The sequence below is a fragment of the Tursiops truncatus genome, chromosome 6, assembly GCF_011762595.2.
Source record: "Tursiops truncatus isolate mTurTru1 chromosome 6, mTurTru1.mat.Y, whole genome shotgun sequence".
NCBI lineage: Eukaryota > Metazoa > Chordata > Mammalia > Artiodactyla > Delphinidae > Tursiops > Tursiops truncatus.
Window position 1 is genome coordinate 13,574,163 of NC_047039.1, and position 20,564 is coordinate 13,594,726.

Consider the following 20,564-nt stretch of genomic DNA (forward strand, 5'->3'; position numbering starts at 1 on the left):
CTCATTCAATATCAAAAACAAAAAAAAACAAATAATCCAATCGAAAAATGGGCAGAGGATCTGAACAGACATTTTTTCAAAGACATACAGATGGCCAAAAGATGCTCGACATCACTAATCATCAGGGAAATGCAAATCAAAACCACAATGAGATCTCACCTCACATCTGTCAGAATGGCCTATCAAAAAGACAAGAGATAACGATCACTGGCGAGAGTGGAGAAAAGAGAGCCCCTGTGCACTGCTGGTGGGAATGTAAATTGGTGCAGCCGTTATGGAGAACAGTATGGAGGTTTCTCAAAAAAATCGAAAACAGAACTATCATATGATCTAGCAATTCCGCTTCTGGGCATCTACCTGAAGGAAACAAAAACACTAACACAAAAATATGGAATAACCATAAAATACAAGGAAATCCTGCCATTTGCAATGACATCAGTGGACCTTGAGGTCGCTGTGCTTAGTGAAATAAGTCAGAGAATGAAAGACAAATACTCTATAATATTACTCACATGTGGAATCTAAAAACCACAACAACATAAATACAGAGAACAGACTGGTGGTTGCCAGGTGGACGCGGGGTTGGGGGAGGAGAGATTGGTGAATGTGGTCAAAAGGTACAAACTTCCAGTTATAAGATAAATAAGTCCTGGGAATGTGATGTACAGCATGCTGACTACAGTTAATAATAGCTACTAAGAGAGTAGAATTTTTAAGTTCTCATGAAAAAAAAGAAAGTAATTTGTAACTCTGTGGGGTGATTGATGCTAACCAGAGTTACTGTGTGATCATTTCACAATATAAACAAATATCAAAAAATGATACTGTACACCTGAAACAAACAGAATATTATATGTCACTTATATCTCAGAAAAAACGGGGGGAGATGATTTAATAGCTGGATCTTGTTTATAACAAAACCTCCACCTGGAAAAAACCCAGGGATGACACAGCCTTCCTCCTGTGTGGAGAGAACTTATTCTTAAGAACCTTATGTAGACATGATAAAGAAACTTACTTTCTCCAGAGTTATGAAGAAAAAGGAAGCAGCTAGAAGACAAGTTAAGACAAGCAAGACATTTGCTACGAGCTCTGGGATTTTGCTGAAGTCATTTTATGCCTCTGGGGCATACTTTTCCAATAAAATAAAGTGTTAGCCAAGAGGTGATACATAGAGAATCTAGCTCTTAATCTTTTATGATTCTAGACACAAAAGGGCAAACAAGTTAGATTTCTATGACTTATTCTTATAACTGGTCTGTGGCAGGAAGGCTGGGGAGTGACAGCCCTCTAGTTCCAGGCTCACAGAAAGTACAAATAAAAGACAACGCATCCTGCCCCAGGTACACAGGTAACAAAACAGTCGGGGGGATGCATTCACCTTGGGTGAGTCAGCAAAGAGTTATTTGCAAGAGGGAGTCAATCTCTGCTGCAATTTCCTTCCCTCGAGTTTTTGTTTTTTTTTTAATTGAAATACAGTTGATTTACAATGTTGTGTTAGTTTCAGCTGCACAGTAAACTGATTCAGTTATACGTATATATATCCTTTTTTTTTTTACATTATCTTCCATTATAGGCTATTACAAGATATTGAGTATGGTTCCCTGACTGTACAGTATCAAGTTGTTTTAAAAGACGAAAAGTAGGGGCTTCCCTGGTGGCGCAGTGGTTGAGAGTCCGCCTGCCGATGCAGGGGACCATGGGTTCGTGCCCCGGTCCGGGAGGATCCCACATGCCGCGGAGTGGCTGGGCCCGTGAGTCACGGCCGTTGAGCCTGCGCGTCCGGAGCCTGTGGTCCGCAATGGGAGAGGCCACAACAGTGAGAGGCCCGTGTACCGCAAAAAAAAAAAAAAGTAGACAACCAAGATTCTTAGAGGGCGTCTTGGGCATCTTCCAGTCCCTTGGGGAGCATGGAAATGTAAGAGAAAACGGCACAACCCAGAAAGGTGGACGCATCCGAACAACAGCAGCTTTGCGATGGCACGGAGGTTTGTGAAAAGACAAAGATCACTTTTTTGTTGTTGTTGCGGTACGCGGGCCTCTCACTGTTGTGGCCTCTCCCGTGGCGGAGCACAGGCTCAGCGGCCGTGGCTCACGGGCCCAGCCGCTCCGCGGCATGTGGGATCTTCCCGGACCGGGGCACGAACCCGTGTCCCCTGCATCGGCAGGCGGACCCCCAAACACTGCGCCACCAGGGAAGCCCCAAAGATTACTTTTGCCTCTTGCTTAGGTACTGGCTGCCAGCAATTCGGACGATCGTCTGAGTGAGCTGATGGCCAGCCCAGGCTCTGAGAAGACGTGACCTGGACATCACTTGGAAAAATTAAATTAACGCAAGCATCCTCTGCTTTTGCTCACCCAAATCTCTGCCTCAAAAGCATTTCTTAGCCTGATCTCAAAAGCACTTTTTTAAGCTTAAAACTAAAACCCTATTATTCCTGAGGTATGCTGGAAGTTAATACTTATAAACCAAGGTTAAAGGACTCCCAAAGGATTTATCATAGCCTTTAATGTCCACACACAGCGCACATTTCATAGGTGATTTTACCTATTTGGTGAGGGAGAAAACTATTTTTCCCTCCTTTTAAATATTTAGTGAAAAACAAACTATGTGACCATACTCAAGTTTGTGGCCCATAGATAGGGGTCAAATTCTATTATAATTCTATTACAACTCATTTTGAAGAACTGAAATGAGTTATAAGAGATTTTGACCCATATTCCTCTTCTTATTCTTTTGACAGTACTAAAATATTTTATATGTATAAAGTTATTGTGTTATTATATTGGGTATTGCTGGAGAAAAAACTAGAAGTTGGAAAATTTTTCCTTTATGGAAAAAAATCATTGTAATGAGATTTGAGTCCTTACCCTGAAACCCCACTGGTTTGTTTCTGAAAATTTAGATGAGGAGAAAGCACAAATTAAGTTGCAGCTAACATGTAGGCAGATAGGACCACTACAAAAAGCCTTCTGTAAATTTTGAGTAACTACTACCTTTGCTTCAAAGCCCCTCACCAGTACTCTAAATTACTTTTCTTCTCCACGTTACTTGTGATCTCATATTTTTTGTTTAATTACCCTGCATACAGTATAGATGTGCTTATCGTAAGGCATCTCAACTCCTTTTGGGTAATGGGAAGTAACGGATGAATTTAAATGCCTTGTTTCTTCCATTAGATTGCACTGTTCCTTTCCAACTCGTGCTCAACGAACTAATCCAATGAGTCAGAACCTCCTAAACCCTATTCACCACCGTGGTCAAGCCTTTTCTTTCCATTTAGCCAATCCTACAACACATCTTCCTCCAGGAAGCCTCCACAAATAATGAAGAAATAAAAAGGAACAGCAGCAAATTACCACTGTTCCCTTCCCAAGAATGCATTATTCAGGATTTCAATTCCTTTCCCACCCCACGATGCTCACACAATCCTTTGCTTAAACAGTTCTTAAATCTCTTTTATCTATTCTTTAAATGTTCCTTTTCTTATTGCATTTTTTTAAATTTTTATTTATTTATTTATTTATTTTGGGCTGTGTTGCACGGTCTTTGTTGTGACGAGCAGGGGCTACTCTTTGTTGCAGTGCACGGGCTTCTCATTGCAGTGGCTTTTCTTGTTGGCGGAGCACGGGCTCTAAGCGCACAGGATTCAGTACCTGTGGCTCGCAGGCTCTAGAGCGCAGGCTCAGTAGTTGTGGCGCACAGGCTTAGTTGCTCCACAGCATGTGGGAGTCTCCCGGACCAGGGATCGAACCCGTGTCCCCTGCATTGGCAGGCGGATTCTTCACCACTGCACCACCAGGGAAATCCTTCTTACTGCTTTTGACTGTATCTCATTGGAAGTGCACGTAGGGCAAAATTTTCCATAACGTGGGGGAAAATTTCCTCTTCCGGCACACAAGACAAATTTAGGTAGATAACGGCATTCATTTATTCCTTCATCATTTATTTACTGAGTGCTGACCACGTGCCAGGTGCCATCCTGGGAGCGGGGGGAGCACTAATGAAAAGGATAAAGTTCCTGTCCTCATAACTCTATATTCCAGTATGGGAGACAGACAGTAAACACAAACAAATAAACAAATAGGACAATTAGGGAAAAGGAGAGACATAAAGACAGTAAGTGTCTTTTTTTTTTTTTTTTTGCGGTACGCAGGCCTCTCACTGTTGTGGCCTCTCCCGTTGCGGAGCACAGGCTCCGGACGCACAGGCTCAGCGGCCATGGCTCACGGGCCCAGCCGCTCCGCGGCATGTGGGATCTTCCCGGACCGGGGCACGAACCCGTGTCCCCTGCATCGGCAGGCGGACTCTCAACCACTGCGCCACCAGGGAAGCCCAAGACAGTAGTGTCTTTAGCTGGGGTCCTCAGAAAGCTCTAAGGAGGGATTATTCCAACAGACGCCTGAATAATACAGGAATGTTATTCCATTTTTAATTCTTTTTTACCTAACTACAGGTTGATCCTCATTATTCGCAGATTCTATGGTATTTGTGAATTCTCCCACTCGCTAAAATTTACTTAACCCCCAAATCAACATCCTGGTACTTTCGAGGTCATTCCCAGTCATGTGCAGAGGGGCAAAATGTGACATGCAAGTTCCCATCTGAGGTTGGACAAGGGGACACTGCCTTTTTGTTTCAGTTCTCACACTGTAAACCAGAGTCCTTCGCATGGTCTTAACTTTAGTGCCATGTTTTTCTTATTTTGTGCTTTCTGTTAATGATTTTGCTATTTAAATGGCCCCCAAGCATAGTGCTGAAGTGCTGTGTCGTGTTCCCAAGCCCAAAAAGGCTGTGATTTACCTTACAGAGAAAATGCATGTGTTAGATAAGCTTCCTTCAGGCTTGAGTTTACATATAGGGCGTGGGCCCGTGAGTTCAATGTTAGTGCATCAGCGATGTAAACCTTCTGTTTAAGGTCTTTAAACCTTAAACAGAAACACACATGACATATGGTTATATGTTGATCAGCTGATGAAAACGTGACCAGAGGCTCACAGGAACCTGACCTTGTATTACCCCTAGGAGCAATGGTAACATATTAGCTAAGTCAGTGTTCTTGGGGACTTTACAGAACATTAACTACCACAAATAACGAGAATCCACAGTATATCGAAGAGAAAGTTGGGCACCAGCCTCCTCCCTCTTTAATGGAGAAAACGGTTTGATGGCCAACAGCATGGAGCCAGAATCCAATATACTGCTATTTTATTTTTGTTGCCTTTATTTTTAAGGTTGCCACTTTCTGGAGCAAGTGATGCTGGTTCCCCTTTAATGGCAGGAATGTAAGGTTTTCTTTTTCAATCACTGTTTTAAGTAAAAATAAAAAAACAGGCAGGGCTTCCCTGGTGGCGTAGTGGTTGAGAGTCCGCCTGCCGATGCAGGAAACACGGGTTCGTGCCCCTGTCCGGGAAGATCCCACATGCCGCGGAGCGGCTGGGCCCGTGAGCCCTGGCCGCTGAGCCTGCGCGTCCGGAGCCTGTGCTCCGCAACGGAAGAGGCCACAGCAGTGAGAGGCCCGCGGACCACAAAAAAAAAAAAACAAAAAAAAAAAACAGGCAACATAAAATATTAAGTAAAAAATAACAAATTCCACTTATATGTGTAACCTAAAAAAATGATACAAATGAACTTATTTTCAAAACAGACTTAGAAAACAAACTTATGGTAACCAAAGAGGAAAGGTAGAGGGGGATGGATAAATTAGGACTTTGGGATTAACATAAACACACTGCTTTATATAAAATAGATAATCAACAAGGACCTACTGCATACCACAGAGAACTGTACTCAACATTCTGTAACAACCTGTAACAATTTTCAGGAAAATAACCTGAAATAACCTGAAAAGAAAGGATATATGTATATGTATAACTGAATCACTTTGCTGTACACCTGAAACTAACACAACATGGTAAATCAACTATACTCCAATATAAAATAAAAATTAAAAAAATAATAAATTCAATGGGGAAGAAAGAGATGGTTCCTTCAAAAGTAAGCCTCCAAAAGTGAGTATATAAGATAGTCCTTTGGGACTCAAGAATAAAGTATCAGAACTTTTACTTATATTTATTTTTATCTTAAAAAAGATAAAGAAATTAAGCTCTAATACTTACGAACTAACAACAACAAAAAAAGAGAAGGCAAATGGGTAAGGCAATAGGCATGAAGCAGCTACACAAGAGTACCTGGTGTAAAAATTAATACTGAAACAGAAACATCAATTAAAATAGTCAGGAGGCCAGAAGTGGAAGCCGTGGCACCCTACAGGATAGCAGAGCCCAACAGGAAGAAAGACTTCCCCTTCTTGCCCGGCAAGAGCTCAGCCAGTGGGAGCCTGTCACAACTCAGCCAATGAAAAGCCACTGTACCTCAAACATTCAATTCCTCCAATGGACTCTTTGTTTACTACAGCCCTCCCAACTTCCTTTTCCCCTCTATAAAAGAGTTCTCCTCTCCTGGTTGCAGGGATGTGCATGTGGCTTGCAGACGCACTGAGGGTTGCAAACCCTGAATTGCAATTCTTTGCTGATTCTGAATAAATCCATTTTTTGCTGGAGAACTAACTGGCAGTCTATTTGTTTCACGTCAACACTGGACATGGCAGAGATCAAAGTGACAGATGAACAAGAAGTTTGGGAAACACATATGGAGTTGATTTGGGGCTTAGGAGTGAGATTATATGCATATGGATGAAAAATTTATCCTGCATGAACCTTAGTTTTCTTATCTGGAAAGGAGACAATATATGAGAATTACAGCATTATCACAATGATTTAATGAAATAATGTGTAAAGCAGCAGTGTTGAAAGTTTTGAGTCTCAGAACCCCTTTAACACTCTGAAAAGTTATTGAGAATTCCAAAGAGTTTTTATGTGGGTTATATCTGTCACTATTTATCATAATAGAAATTCAATCGAGAAATTTTAAAAATACTTATTCGTTAATTAAAGTAACCATAATAAACCCCAATACATGCTAGCAATATATATATTTTAGATCAAACTACTTTTCCAAACAAAAACACTTAGAAGAGCAGCATTGCTTTGCATATTTGTAAATCTCTTTGATGTCTGGCTTCACAAAAGGCCTTTGTATTCTCATACCTGCTTCTGCATTCTATCTGTCCCAGTATCACACTCAATGTAGCCTCTGGGAAACTATACTGTATACTCATACCAGAACAGAGTAAAGACAGGCCAATAACATCTTAGTATTGTTACCAAAAAAGTTTTAACCTCATGGGCCACCCGAAAGTGTCTCCAAGAGCCCCACATGTACCTGGGACAGACTGAAATAAAGGGCTCAGAACAGTGCCTTTCATGAGGTAAATGCCTAATAAATATTAATTCTCTATTCCTTTTATTCTCAGCCTCAATGTTGTTAAAACATGAATGTATTAGGGCAAGGACTTCTTCAATTCATTACAATTGTATAATATCTAGCTTGGTCATGTTACTAACTGGTTCTGTAACTAACTAGCTGTGTGATCTTCATAGCCAAGGATTCTTAATCTGTGTTCAAATTCAGAGGATCCATGGACTTGAAAAGGGAAAAAAAGCTACATCTCTGTTTTCTGACACTCAGCATTTACTTCAATGATGACCAGAGGCAATAAACCACAGGTGTTACTGCTGACGCTGGCCTCAACTGAAATCACAGGTGTCTTATATATAAAATAGATAACCGACAAGGGCCTACTGTAGAGCACAGAGAACTATATTCAATATCTTGTAATAAGCTGTAATGGAAAAGAATCTGAAAAAGAAAAGATATATATACGTATAACTTTGCTATACACCTGAAACTAACACCACTGTAAATCAACTGTACTTCAATTAAAAAATAAATTAAACTCTCCTCCACTGTTGGTGGGAATGTAAACTGGTACAAACATTATGGAGAAGAGTATGGAGGTTCCTTTAAAAACTACATATAGAACTACCATATGATTCAGCAATCCCACTCTTGGACATATATCTGGAGAAAACAGTAATTTGAAAAGATACGTGCACCCGAATGTTCATTGCAGCACTATTTACAACAGCCGAGACATGGAAGCAACCTAAATGTCCATCGACAGAGGAATGGATAAAGAAGATGTAGAATATACACACAATGGGATATTACTCCGCCATAAAAAAGAATGAAGTAATGCCATTTGCAGCAACATGGATGGACACAGAGATTATCATACTAAGTGAAGTAAGTCAGACAAAGACAAATATCATATGATATCACTTATATGTGGAATCTAATAAAAAATGATACAAATGAACTTTTTTACAAGACAAAAACAGACTCACAGATCTTAAAATCAAACTTATGGTTATCAAAAGGGAAACGTTGAGGGGGAAGTGATATATTAGGAGATTGGGATTAACAAATACACACTACTATATATAAAATAGATAACTAACAAGGACCTACTGTATAGCACAGGGAACTCTATTCGGTATTCTGTAATAACCTATATGGGACAAGAATCTGAAAAAGAATGGATATATGTATAGGTATAGATGATTCACTTTACTGTGCACCTGAAACTAACTCAATATTGTAAATCAACTCTACTCCAATAAAAAATTTATTAAAGAAATCACAGGCATTTTCCTATATTATGGTTACTACAGATATCTTGAAAAATTGTATATGCTCATCACTAATTCAAAAGTAGGGTAGTTATTATGCATTAATAAAGAAGCACATATATTACAATATCACAAATTTTTGAAAACTATCTTGACAGCTGTAGTTCAATTACAGGTGGCTTCAATTTTCAGTCCTTCATATTTGACTTTATGCAATTAAGAACATTGTTCTGAGAAAGTGGGCCACCTTAAGGGTTTAACCTGATTGGCCAAAGGCATTCATGTAACCAAAAAAGTAAGAACAACTTATGTTAAGCAATTCACTTTACCTCTTTAGGCATCAAGTTCCTCTCTTTAAAAGGGAACTGAACTAATCATTCTGAGACCAAATTCCACCCCTCCAGCTAGAGTCTATGGAACACGGTGCCGGTGGTGAGGAAGAACCGAATGGGGACCCACAGCACACCTCAGTGCATTAACAAAGCACAAGAATCCGGTTTGGGTTTTTACACTAACATTTGAGAATCTACAAAGTTAAATGCTCTTAGACTAACTGGGCCTAGCACAGCGAAATAGTCGAAAAGCTAACAGTGAAGCAAATATTCCCCCTAACTACCTTTTATCACAATATAAAAACGTATAGGACAAATCCCACCCAACAATAATGAATGATTTTGCAAAGGTTCCATCATCAACATAATCTGGGTCTGTTCTTAATAGAAACAGCTTGTTTGGGAACAGACTTAAGAAATGTTTCGATAAATGTATCACTGTTTGCTTAACATCTAAATAAAAGTTTTCCACCTTCATATCTTAAAACACGCAAAATGAGAGAAATAATAAAGGAAAAGAAAACAAGAAAAAAAAAATGAAGGGAGAAAGAAAAGAGTTTTCCATGGCTGTGGGGCAGCCCTCAGCACTCAGCACTTCACATCAGGGCACTAATGGCCCAGAAGTTTAAAGAACCAAGTCTGTGGTCCTATTACCCGATAACCGACAATAGGTCATTTAAGCCCACCTGATGCTAGAGGTTGAGTCAACAGTTGAAGAAATAAGAAAGCCCAGACATGTTGCATTTCAGTCCCTGTAGAAAAATCTAGCTGTCAGGGATAGCCAATAGTGGCACCAAGATAAGTAGAGACAGCTAGCTTCACCGTGCACAGTTCAAACTGAGATCAAACACTACCCTCACGCAGAGGAGCTGTAAGTCATTAACATGCTTCAAAACGGCCATCACATGGTTTCCTTCCAGCAGAAACGAAATCTGTCCAGCAGACCCTCAGAAAGGACAATAATCCCCCCACCATAAGTCCAACAAGCCAGTTTCCCCAATCATATTTAAGCAAGTCTGTATACTCCATGCCTGTTTTCTCAGCAGCACACCTCCTTTTTTTTACTTGCAAAGATAAAGACAGACTGAAGGCTCTCGCTTCATCCATCTAACGCTTCATCCATCTAACGGATGGAGGGATGGATCTAACAGAACAAAATAAAAGTCATATTGGAGTGAATGAGATGCTGAAACCTAATGGGGAAAAAAACTGCACTAAATCATCATAGAAATTAGGTTGGCAATTTAGAACGCCACCCCAACGCCAAGGACAGCCAGTTACTGAACGCATGTTCCATAGCGGTGTCCCTCTCGAGTCACAGGAATACAAAACCATAACCTTCTGATTCACTGAACCAAAGGATAAGTAATAAAATGTAGGAATGGTGAGGGAGAGGCGTGAAGGTTAGGAGGTCCGGGGAACACCAAATCTGAAGGAGGCAATGGGTAGGGCTTTGAGGCCTGGGTGAAAGGCCAGATTGTGGGATGCAGAGGTGGGAGGGCACTCTGAACAGGGGACAAGCACAGGGGAGCAAAGTCCCAAAGGAGGGACTCTCCATGGGATATTGCACAAGAGGGAGAAGGGCAGTGTCTGCGCCGGAGGGTTGATGGAAGAAGCTGTGAGAGAGATGGTTTGTGAAGATATTGCTGAACTGGATTCTCAGAACCTTGAAAACTGGGCTCAGTTTAGACATTACCCCGGTAGGTCAAGGAAGGCTTCCAAGCATGGAGGTAATATGAACCACCATGTGTTTTAGGAATAAACAATGGACATTGATCTCATCAGCTCATCTGTCCTAACAGTGGGCCCTTGTGTCAAATCCAGATTAATCAGAACCTTTTGTGTCTAGTGAAATAAATTTCCCAAATTATATCTTGGGGCAATTTTGCTACCACATGTGCTTTGGAAATTCAGTTCACTTTTCTTGTCTGATGATAAATAACAGACTCTAGAACAGGAAAAAAAATAAGAAAGAAAAATTAAAAAGAGAAAATACCCTCCTTGTTCCTATGACTACGGCAATAAAACCCACATTTTTCGGATATGTTTGCATTAACTACACCAAAGTCATAATAGTTTTGGAAAGCGTTTCTCCTGTTAAACAAAATTAGAACTGATAACTTTTTTGTGAGTAGTAATTATTGATTAGGTATTGCTAAATCTACTTTAATTTAGGAGTTAGTACCCAATAACCCTCACAAATAAAGAAACTGACTCCGACTCATTTCCACAACTACTGGCTACTTACTGGTACCTGATGAGGAACACCTGTCTGAAATTTTATGACCGATTCAAGAGGGGGATGGTCTGGAGCAGAAGTAACAACATGCACCCATTTCTGAGTTACAACCATAGGAGAGTGCAAGGATTCTAAAAGAAATTTAAAGGAAAGAAAGTGTTTGCAACAGAGGGAAAACAAGGCATTACATGCATGTTATTATATACACACACACACACACATATATACATAAAGGATCACAATCTAAAAGTAATCAATGTGAGAAGGTGGGTTTGTTTTTTGTAACTGACTACAGAGTTGAAATGCACATAGAGATGTTAAGATACAGTATCTCTGAAACAGACGTAGTCGTCAGAAAGTATAGAACAGGTTCAGGGACCGCTCCCTAGTAACCACTGAGGTGAGGAAAAAAATGGGGGCGGGATGGGAGTGAGGTCGAAGACTAACTTCCAAATAGGCCCAATGAATGACCCTGACAGGAAGTGATAAAATTCTCAACGCACACAACTGTGTTTATACTAGAGAATCGCACCCAAGCCTAATAGCCACTGTAATTGCCCCGCTAAGTGGCAGTCTTCCCACAAGACCTCAGCAACCTCACCCCTTGATAAAAGTAGGACCAAGGTTTTTCACCTGGGTCAAAACCCGCTCATCCACTTGTTTCGGATCGAAACTAATACAAAAGCAATTCCCCACGCATCCTGGGGGCCCTCCAGCACCGCTGTTATGAATGCCAAGTGCCTAGCATGGGACCTGTCATAGTTTTCTTAATAAAACGTCCTCGATCTAATCCCACGACGGGATCGGAATTCTGAAGGCAGTCTGAAATCCTCCCCATACACGCTCCGGTAGGGGATGACTGTCCGCACAACCAGCCCCGGGGGCCAGCCACCCCCGTCCCCATGCCACACACTTCCTGTCGCTTCCATCACCTCCACACCACAACTTGAGTTTCCCGATCAGTTTACAACTGCTATCAGGATCCCAGTGCCTGGAAGGAACGAGGGGAGGGCGGCTTCCTACCCCCAACTCTTCTCTTTAGGTTTCAGAGAGAACCTACGAAGAGGGAGGGCAGAAAGCACTGGGGCAGCCAGCCGACTTCGCGTTCTGCCGGCCTCGGCTGGTTACAAAGTACTGAATGAAGCCACACGGACAGGGAGGAGGGGGGCGAGCACCAGACCTGGGTGCCCCAAATGAACCACAGGCGAACGCCCTCACTTTGCACGTTTCTACGCTGCAAAGCGCTGCAGCTTTGGGTTCGGGGGCAGGATTGCCAGTCCCGGAGCCCAACTGCACTTTTAGCCACCCGGATTCCCCAAACCCAGGATGACTTCCCCCACGGGGCTCCCGGAGAGGGCTCCGACTCCCACCGCCCGCTCTGTGGGACGGCTGCAGCTGGAGCCGATCCCTCTCAGCGCCCCCGCGGGCAGCGGGAGACGGAGCCGGGTCCCAGGCAGGCGAGCACCGAGTGGCCCGGCGTCCGCCGCCCAACTTTGCGCGGGGCAGGGCCGCTCCCGCGAACTTGGCGGCGGCCGGGTCGGGGGCGGGGTGGGGCGAGCACTCACCAACTCCGTACTTCTGCCTCTTGGTCGGGATCCAGCGGGCCATGGCGGCGACCTCGCCCCGCGGCAGCGGCGGCGGCGGCGGCTACAGCTCCCAGGGCTCCGGCTGCCACCGCGCCGCGCTCCTGCGCGCCCCGGACTCTTCCGCCATGTTCCGCCAAACTTCGCCCGGCCCCGCGCGCCGTCTCCTCGCGGCGCTGCCCGCGATACGCTCCGGCTCCAACCCCGGGCCGCGGTCACCTGCTGGGCCCGGCGGCCGCGGCGCCGTGCGCGCCCCTCCCGGCACCGCCCCGGCCCCTCCCGCAGGCCGCGCCCTCCGCCCGCCGAGGCCGCCTCCGCGCCCCGACCCGCGGGCGCCCGGCCTCTCCCGCCGGCCCGCCCCGTACTCCGCGCTCTCCCCGGCCGGGGCTGGCTCCGCCTTGCGCACTTCCCGGGAGCAGTTCCCCAGCACAGACTGGGGTACAGTTTTTTTCCTTCTGGTGTTTTGCTTTTTTCCCCGCCTTCCCCACCCAGACTAAACCCCTTGGATCCCGGGGGGCGGGTTCCCCGCCGCGGGTGTCCGGAGGGCTGCGCTGGAGGCGCCGGGCACCCCCAGGCGGGGCGGCCGAGGATGCGGGGTCCGCTCCCACCGCGCGCGCCGGAGCATCTGGGGGAACGAGGATGAGTGAATAAGCAACTAGGATCTAGGATGAGTTGTTTCTCGCCCCCGGGGCACCCACAGTGCCTGGCACTCCGCGGGCGCTCAATAAATATTTGTTGAATGAATGAGCAGTTGACTACTGCGTTCACCCCCTAGAGCTTTCGCTGACACCACGAGAGCCGGAAGCCGGACTCCAGGGCAGACATGATCTCCTGTGGCCACTGTTTATAGCCTTCAAGGCAGGAACATTTGTCTTCTGGTAAATAAAGAACTCATGCAAGGGAGCCGGGCTCCTCAGAAGTATCAAATAGTTTCCGAGGGGAGCCTCTGTGGGAAAATTATGTAGAGAGCCCTGACTTGGAAATCCTGTGTACCCGAAACACCCGGACTCTTCCCCAGCTGAAGATATTCAGACCCAGCTGAAGAAACTCAGACCCTCATGCTCAAGGGAAAAGCCCGACACAAAGACCTTTTCCAACAGCCCAGCAGCCCAAAGAGCGTCCCTGCGGAGAAGGGAACCAAGCACATCCAAGCCGCTCTCGTTCACTAGCTGTATTGTTGGGAGAAAACCAAACGCAGGGACTGCTCATTTGAACTGCCCTAAACTGTGGGCGTCCTCTGAAAACTCTCCTCCCGGAACTCAGTTCCTCCTGGAGAGACCTCAAGGATGAAGATTGGATCTGAATCCCAGGCGGGAGTGGGCCCCCTTGCTACCTCACCTCTAGAAGTAAAACCTCAGAGTAAATTAGCAGCTGGTTTACGTTCACCGTCTGAGAAACTGCCTCTTGAAAGACACTGTTTTGCCCTTGTAGTCTGTCTATTCGGAACACGAAAGGAAGATGAAATCAACATGTAGTGAAATAGACTGAAACTTCATTGAAGACAGTGCATTTAACATTGGTAACTTTTTGCAAAGTTACCAAACTTTGTAACTGACAATTTTTTTTTCAAGGTTTTGTTCATGGCGGGTAACTCCTAGGGCTTCCTGTTTTCTCCACCACCAAATTGGTATTTATTCACCAAGTGCAATGATAATTTAAGAAATCAGTCACTTGAGACTTAACATCCAGAAGGAATTCCACCATCTCTCCCCCAAATTTATGTTCCTCTTCCAATGACATCATGATTAACCTAACTCCCCAGGTTAGGTAATTTCTTTTTCTTTCCATAAATACTTATTAAGTGCCTGCTAGGTGTCAGGCATTGTTCTAAGAATGGAGGCACAGCAGTGAATAAAGAAAAAATCCCTACCCTCATAGAGCTTATAGTCTAGAGGAGGAGAGTAAAACAATGAACAAATTATGTCAAATGAGGCTAAGCCTGTAAAGAAAAATCCAAAGCAAGGAGGATCAGATGTGTGTGTTGGAGGGGGCTGTGCACTACAGTTTTATATCAAGTGGTCTGGGAAGGCATCTCTGCTAAAGTGACCTTGAAGTGCAGACCTGCAGGAAGTGAGGATTTCAGAGGAAAGTATTCAGACATCAAGAACAGCAAATGCAAAAGCCAGGGGGCATGTTTGGCTGGTTCCAAAACCAGGGAGAAACAGCAAGGATTCCTGGGTGGCAAGAGGTGTTAGTAAGGGGCAGGGTATGGGAGGGAACTTGTTCCAAGAGACATAGGGTGAACCAATAAAGCAGGACCCTGAAAGGCATAGGGAGGACTTTATATATTGCTATGAAAAAGAATTTGGGGGGGATGTTGAACCAAGCAAGGACATAATCTAATTTGCCTGCTGTGGGATGGATAGACTGTAAAGACACCAGGGAAGATGCAGGAAGATCAGATGGTTGGAAGGCTATTTCAGTAGTTCAGGCAAGACATGAAGGTAGTTGGGTCCAAGATGTTAGGGGTGGAGATGGAAAAGAGGTTCTTGGCATATGTTGAAGGTAGAAACAACTGGAGGGTAGCGTGGGCAGAAGGGGATTTACTGAGGGAGGCTTCCGGACCCCTCAGTGTACTTTCATCAGCATATGTTTTTCAAAAGTTTGGTGGATCTATCTATCATCTATCGATCTATGTTTGTATTATTTAAGAGCCTGACTGTATAGGCTTCAGGCCCTAGAAACTCTGGATCTTGCCTCCTTGTGTGAGATACCAGACAGGTCAAGGATAACCCTAAGAAGATAGGAATGGGTGGTCCTGGGTCTGTTAGCCCATGTGCAGTAAAGCAATCTACTGAAACCGGGTCGTGGTGAAGGAAAGTGCAGCATCTATTGCAGGGCACCAAGCAAGAAGTTCAGGACAGCTAGTGCTCAAAACACCTAAATTCCCCATGGATTGCATCAAAACATTTTTAAAAGGCCAAAAGAGGGAGGGGCATCCCAGGGTGTGTGATCAGCTCGTGCACAATTCTCTGATTGGTTGATTGATGGTGAGTTAACAGGGCAGTGGTTAACATCATCTATCTATCCTTAGGCCCCAGTAGGCCTGGGGGCTACGTGCTCTTGGTCATCAAGTAGTTAACTTCTTCCATTTGGTGTGGGTTTTAGCATTTGTAAAACAACTCAGGAAATGTGCATCAGACACAATTATCTGGGTACTTCAGAGAGGAGCTATAGCAGGGGACCTGGGGGAGGGGTCTGTCCTGGGAAGGCTGGTTATACAACTACTAAATAGAGCTGCCATTTTCATGGTCATCTGTGATATCTGCCTGTCTTCACCTTTTATATCCAAGTTGTCCTGGACTGAAGTTTTCCTTTGATATTTCCTTAGGACTCACTTCACACCTTCCTCAACTCCAGGTGGACCGTTTGGAGCTCAAGTATTTTGCGCTGTGGAATAGGGGCATCACAAAGTTACTTCAGTTACCTGTGTCTGAGAAAATTGGATGACCGATGTTCTGTAACCCCTGGTGTATTTTAAATTTAATACCTGTCAGAGTGTTAATGCTCATTCAGTAGAGCTGGATTTCTACCAAAATGATTTCAGCTGCCTCACCCCTCCCCCGCAAAACACTCACACTCCACCCCGCCCCTGCCCCTACCCCAGCACCTTGAATTGGAGGCTGTTTGCAAAACTTAACGTTTGAATTTGGTTGCTGGATATTTCAAGTGTGACAATAATTGCAATAAAAGGATTGGAGAAAAATGGAAATTTTTAGTTACAGCTTTCAGGATGTTTATTCTTTTTCCTCTAAAGACTGAAGTCCACCCACTTTGTTATATCAGATGGTTAAATCCCAATTTGAAAGTCCATTTAAATCATAAAAGCAGAGCTATTCAAAGTCTTTTATTAAAATGTGGCTTAAAATTAGAGAGTCAACTAGATGAGTAGGTGGAATAACAGCAGGATTCCCAGAAATATCCTTTACTTTTTCCTCTGATATCTTTTCAGAAGAAACACTAAGCGTATTCCACGAGCAGGGATGTTCAGACTCCAAAACCCACACAAACACACACTTAAGCACTCCTAGCATGCTCTGTTAGAAGGTGCCTTGGAGAAAGAAATGAGGATAAATGAATTTGGAGACTAGTTTGACATGAATATTGTGACTCCCCCTGACAGTGCCTAAGAGAACATATGGATGTGCAGACAACTGTCAAGAGCCTGGCTTCCGGGGCTTCTCTGGTGGCTCAGTGGATAGGAATCTGCCTGCCAATGCAGGGGACACAGGTTCGATCCCTAGTCCAGGAGGATCCCACATGCCGCGGAGCAACTGAGCCCCTACGCCACAACTACTGAAGCCCGCGCATCTAGAGCCCGTGCTCTGCAACAAGAGAAGCCACCGCAATGAGAAGCCCGCGCACCACAACGAAGGGTAGCCCCCGCTCACAGAAAGCCCGCGCGCATCAATGAAGACCCAACGCAGCCAAAAATAAATAAATAAGTTTTTTTTTAAAAAAAAGAGCCTGGCTTCCTCCTTTGATTACCAGGTTTGTTTTGCCAAATCTGGCTGACTTAATTGCTTCTCTCAAAGAAGGTATGGATTCTGTTAAAATCTTTTTTTCCTAGACAGAGGAGGCTCATTCTTTGATCCTACATATGAGTGAATGTAGTTACTAGAACTATAATAAAAAGGGGGGGGATATATTTGACTCTAAGCACCACTTTGCAGTCTTCTAAGGGCAAATGCTTTGGGACGGGGTAAGCCAGGGATGGGGCGATGCATGGTAATTTGGGACCCATGAGCTAAACTGGACAAAGGAACAGGTCTCTACAGGCCCAGAAACACCTTTTCCATATTCAGACTCACATCACTATCTATTCTCTGTTCCCAAATGCTCTGGTGAACGTCTCTGGGTCTGTCCTTGGCTCTGCTCTGTGGCTCTGGAGTTCCAGTTTCTCTGATGAATGGGGAGATGATGGCCAGGGTCTAAAGCTATTCACACCCTCATCCCCTTCACTGTGAGACTGATGCTTGGTGAGCACTTTCATAGCAGAAAGCTTTTAGCTTTGTTTCTAGAATGCTCTTTGCTGCAAATATCTAAATGTGCTCCAAGCCCCCCTTTGGGAGAAGTTGATGACATAGCAATTTGAAGTCATTAGTTTAATGAAAGCTGGGTTGATTAATAGGGAAGAAAAAATGAAAACTACTTGACTTTAAAAAAAAAACCTATATTCATATATATCTTGAAAAACATATATATATGTTGAAAAATTATCTCCATAAAACTGTTTAAAACAAGAGACGATGAAAACTAAGAAGCAAAATGGAAAAATTAAGATGTAAACTTAAGTAAAATAATTCAACTGTATATACCATAATATGATCGTAACTACATAAAATTATATATTTACATGGAAAATGACTGTAGAGGAAAATGGAAAAAAAAAAGAACACTTTATTCAACCTTCTTCAGAACAAAATAAACAAAAGAAAACTACTTGGTTGTTGAGATTCCCTGGACTATGTGTTATAGAAAAGCGGGAAGTTAAATGCCTACATTTGACTTTTATTGGGGGCAGGAGAGAAGTTTCACTCTGCAGCCCCTTCGTAAGAAGGACACTATTCTTTAGGTGACTCTCATATTCAGCAGACTTTTCTTTGAGGTCAGTTAAGAAGCAAATGTTTGACCCAGAATTTTTCTTTAGTACCAACCAGATTTTCCACGGTCACGAGCTGTAGTGTAACAACAGTAATTAACATGTATGGCCTGTGCCTGGTCCTATTCTAGTTCAACTTGTTTAATCCCCACACAACCTAATGAGGTAAATAGAACTGTTGTCATCCCCACCTTACAAATGTGAAAATTGTGGCTCACCACACGTTAGGGTATTGCCTACATAGTTAGTTAGTGGCAGAACTACATTCAAACCCCAGGCAGACTGGCTCCAGGGTCCACGGTCTAAACCAAGGGTCAGTGAACTTTTATTGTAAAGGACCCACACATGTACTTTAGACTTTGCCGGCCTTATGGTTTCTATTGCGACCACTCCACTCTGCAATTGTAGCAGAAAAGCAGCCATAGACAATACATAAAAAAATGAATGTGGGGCTTTCCTGGTGGCGCAGTGGTTGAGAGTCCGCCTGCCGATGCAGGGGACGCGGGTTCGTGCCCCGGTCCGGGAAGATCCCACATGTCGCGGAGCGGCTGGGCCCGTAAGCCATGGCCGCTGAGCCTGCGCGTCCGGAGCCTGTGCTCCGCAACGGGAGAGGCCACAGCAGTGAGAAGCCCGCGTACCGCAAAAAAAAAAAAAAAGTGTGGCTGTGTGTCAGTAAAACTTTATTTGTAGGCTTGGCATTTGAATTTCATGTAATTTTCATATGTTATGAAATACTATTCCTCTCTTGATTTTTTCCAATTATTTAAAAACGTAAAAAACATTCTTGCAGACCGTACGAAAACAGGTGGTCGTCAGCTGGATTTGGCTTGAGGCCCATAGTTTGCCAACCCCTGCTCTACACTATGACTGCCACCCTTCGAAGTGCATGGGAAGGTGGGAGGGTGGGATGGGGGGGAGAGGTGTCGGGGAGGGGGCCTCCAGGAGAAGGACCGGGGAATGAAGGAGGCACCGATGTGGGACTTACCCACCAGAAGTCTGTTACATAAAGATTTGAGAGAAGCTTCTGGAAGAGAAGTCATTGGAAGAGAAGAACTCCAAGTAGCAACGGATGCCTTAGAAATCAGAGGATGGGGCACTTCTGAGAACAGTTGAGTATCTGTTTTGGGGAATTGTCTACTGGCCTAGCCCCTCTGAACTCTATTCTAAATGATGGAAACTATGAATTTAAAAAAAAATAACTAAATCTCTGTAAGACAGTAGCACATAAACAACTGCTTTGGTACCCATTGAACAAGCAGACTTCTTAAGAGGGGAGGGAGGCAGGTTCATTGCAGCATATTCACAGTAGCCAAGATGTGAAAATGACCTAAGTGTCCATCGAGGGATGAATGGATAAAGAAGATGTGGTATATACATACAATGGAATATTATTCATCCATGAGAAAGAAGGAAATCCTGCCATTTGCAAAAACATTGAGGACCTTGAGGACACCATGCTAAGTAAACTAAGTCAGCCAGAAAGATAAATACTGTATGATCTACGAACTCATAGAAACAGAGAGTAGAATGGTGGTTGCCAGGAGCTGGTGGGATGGGGGGTAAGTGGGGGGTGGGTGGGGGAATGAGGAGATGTTCGTCAAAGGTTACAAACTTGCAGCTAGAAAATGGGTGAGTTCTGAAGATCTCATGTACGGGCACGATGACTATCATTAACAATGCTATATTATACACTCGAAAGTCGCTAAGAGAGTAGATCTTAAATGTTTTCACCTAGACTAGGTAGAAAAGCGTATGGTAATTAATTATGTGATGCGATGAAGGTGTTAGCTATAGCTGTGGTGGTAACCATTTCGCAGTATATAAGTATTGAATCAACATGTTGTATACCTTAAGCTTATACAATGTTATGTGTTAATTACATCTCAATTAAGCTGGGGGGGAAAGAGTGGAGGGAGGCGTTCTCATAGCTGTCCTACTGGAAATGACAGTGCCGCCTGGCTGAAGGCATGGTGCTAGAAGGACATGTGAAAAAGTGTGAAAAGATTTGCAAGGCCTTGTAGATACTGGTGACACCACCTGGCAAAGGTCAGAGGAGAAAATAAAAGAAAACTGGCCAGAGTGTTGTAAGGACTGAGATACATTCTGGGGTTTTCCATAAATACTCGAAGGGGGTCTTGTCAGGGAAGTGAGAGTGTTGAAACTATAGAGCCAGCACGAGATAGGTAATCTTTTTTTTCAGCTTACTGAGATAT

The 20,564-nt window shown here is 43.9% G+C and overlaps 1 protein-coding gene across 13 annotated transcripts in view; it reads right to left on the minus strand.

The window, feature by feature from the left end:
* DOCK5 (dedicator of cytokinesis 5) overlaps nt 1-13,309 on the minus strand; it is a 240,180-nt gene extending 226,871 nt beyond the window's left edge. For 7 of the 13 annotated variants that reach the window (XR_012332393.1, XR_012332391.1, XR_012332389.1 and 4 more), the window contains exon 1: nt 12,732-13,296. Coding sequence is in view for 5 of the 13 variants with exons in the window: in XM_033857644.2 (XP_033713535.1) it covers nt 12,732-12,774 (43 nt within the window). In the remaining 8 variants the exon portion in view is untranslated. Of the gene's footprint in view, nt 1-12,731 lie in introns of all 13 variants that reach the window. The other 6 variants (XM_033857644.2, XM_033857642.2, XM_073805831.1 and 3 more) reach the window with 6 other exon arrangements.
* Between the last annotated feature and the right edge of the window lie 7,255 nt (nt 13,310-20,564).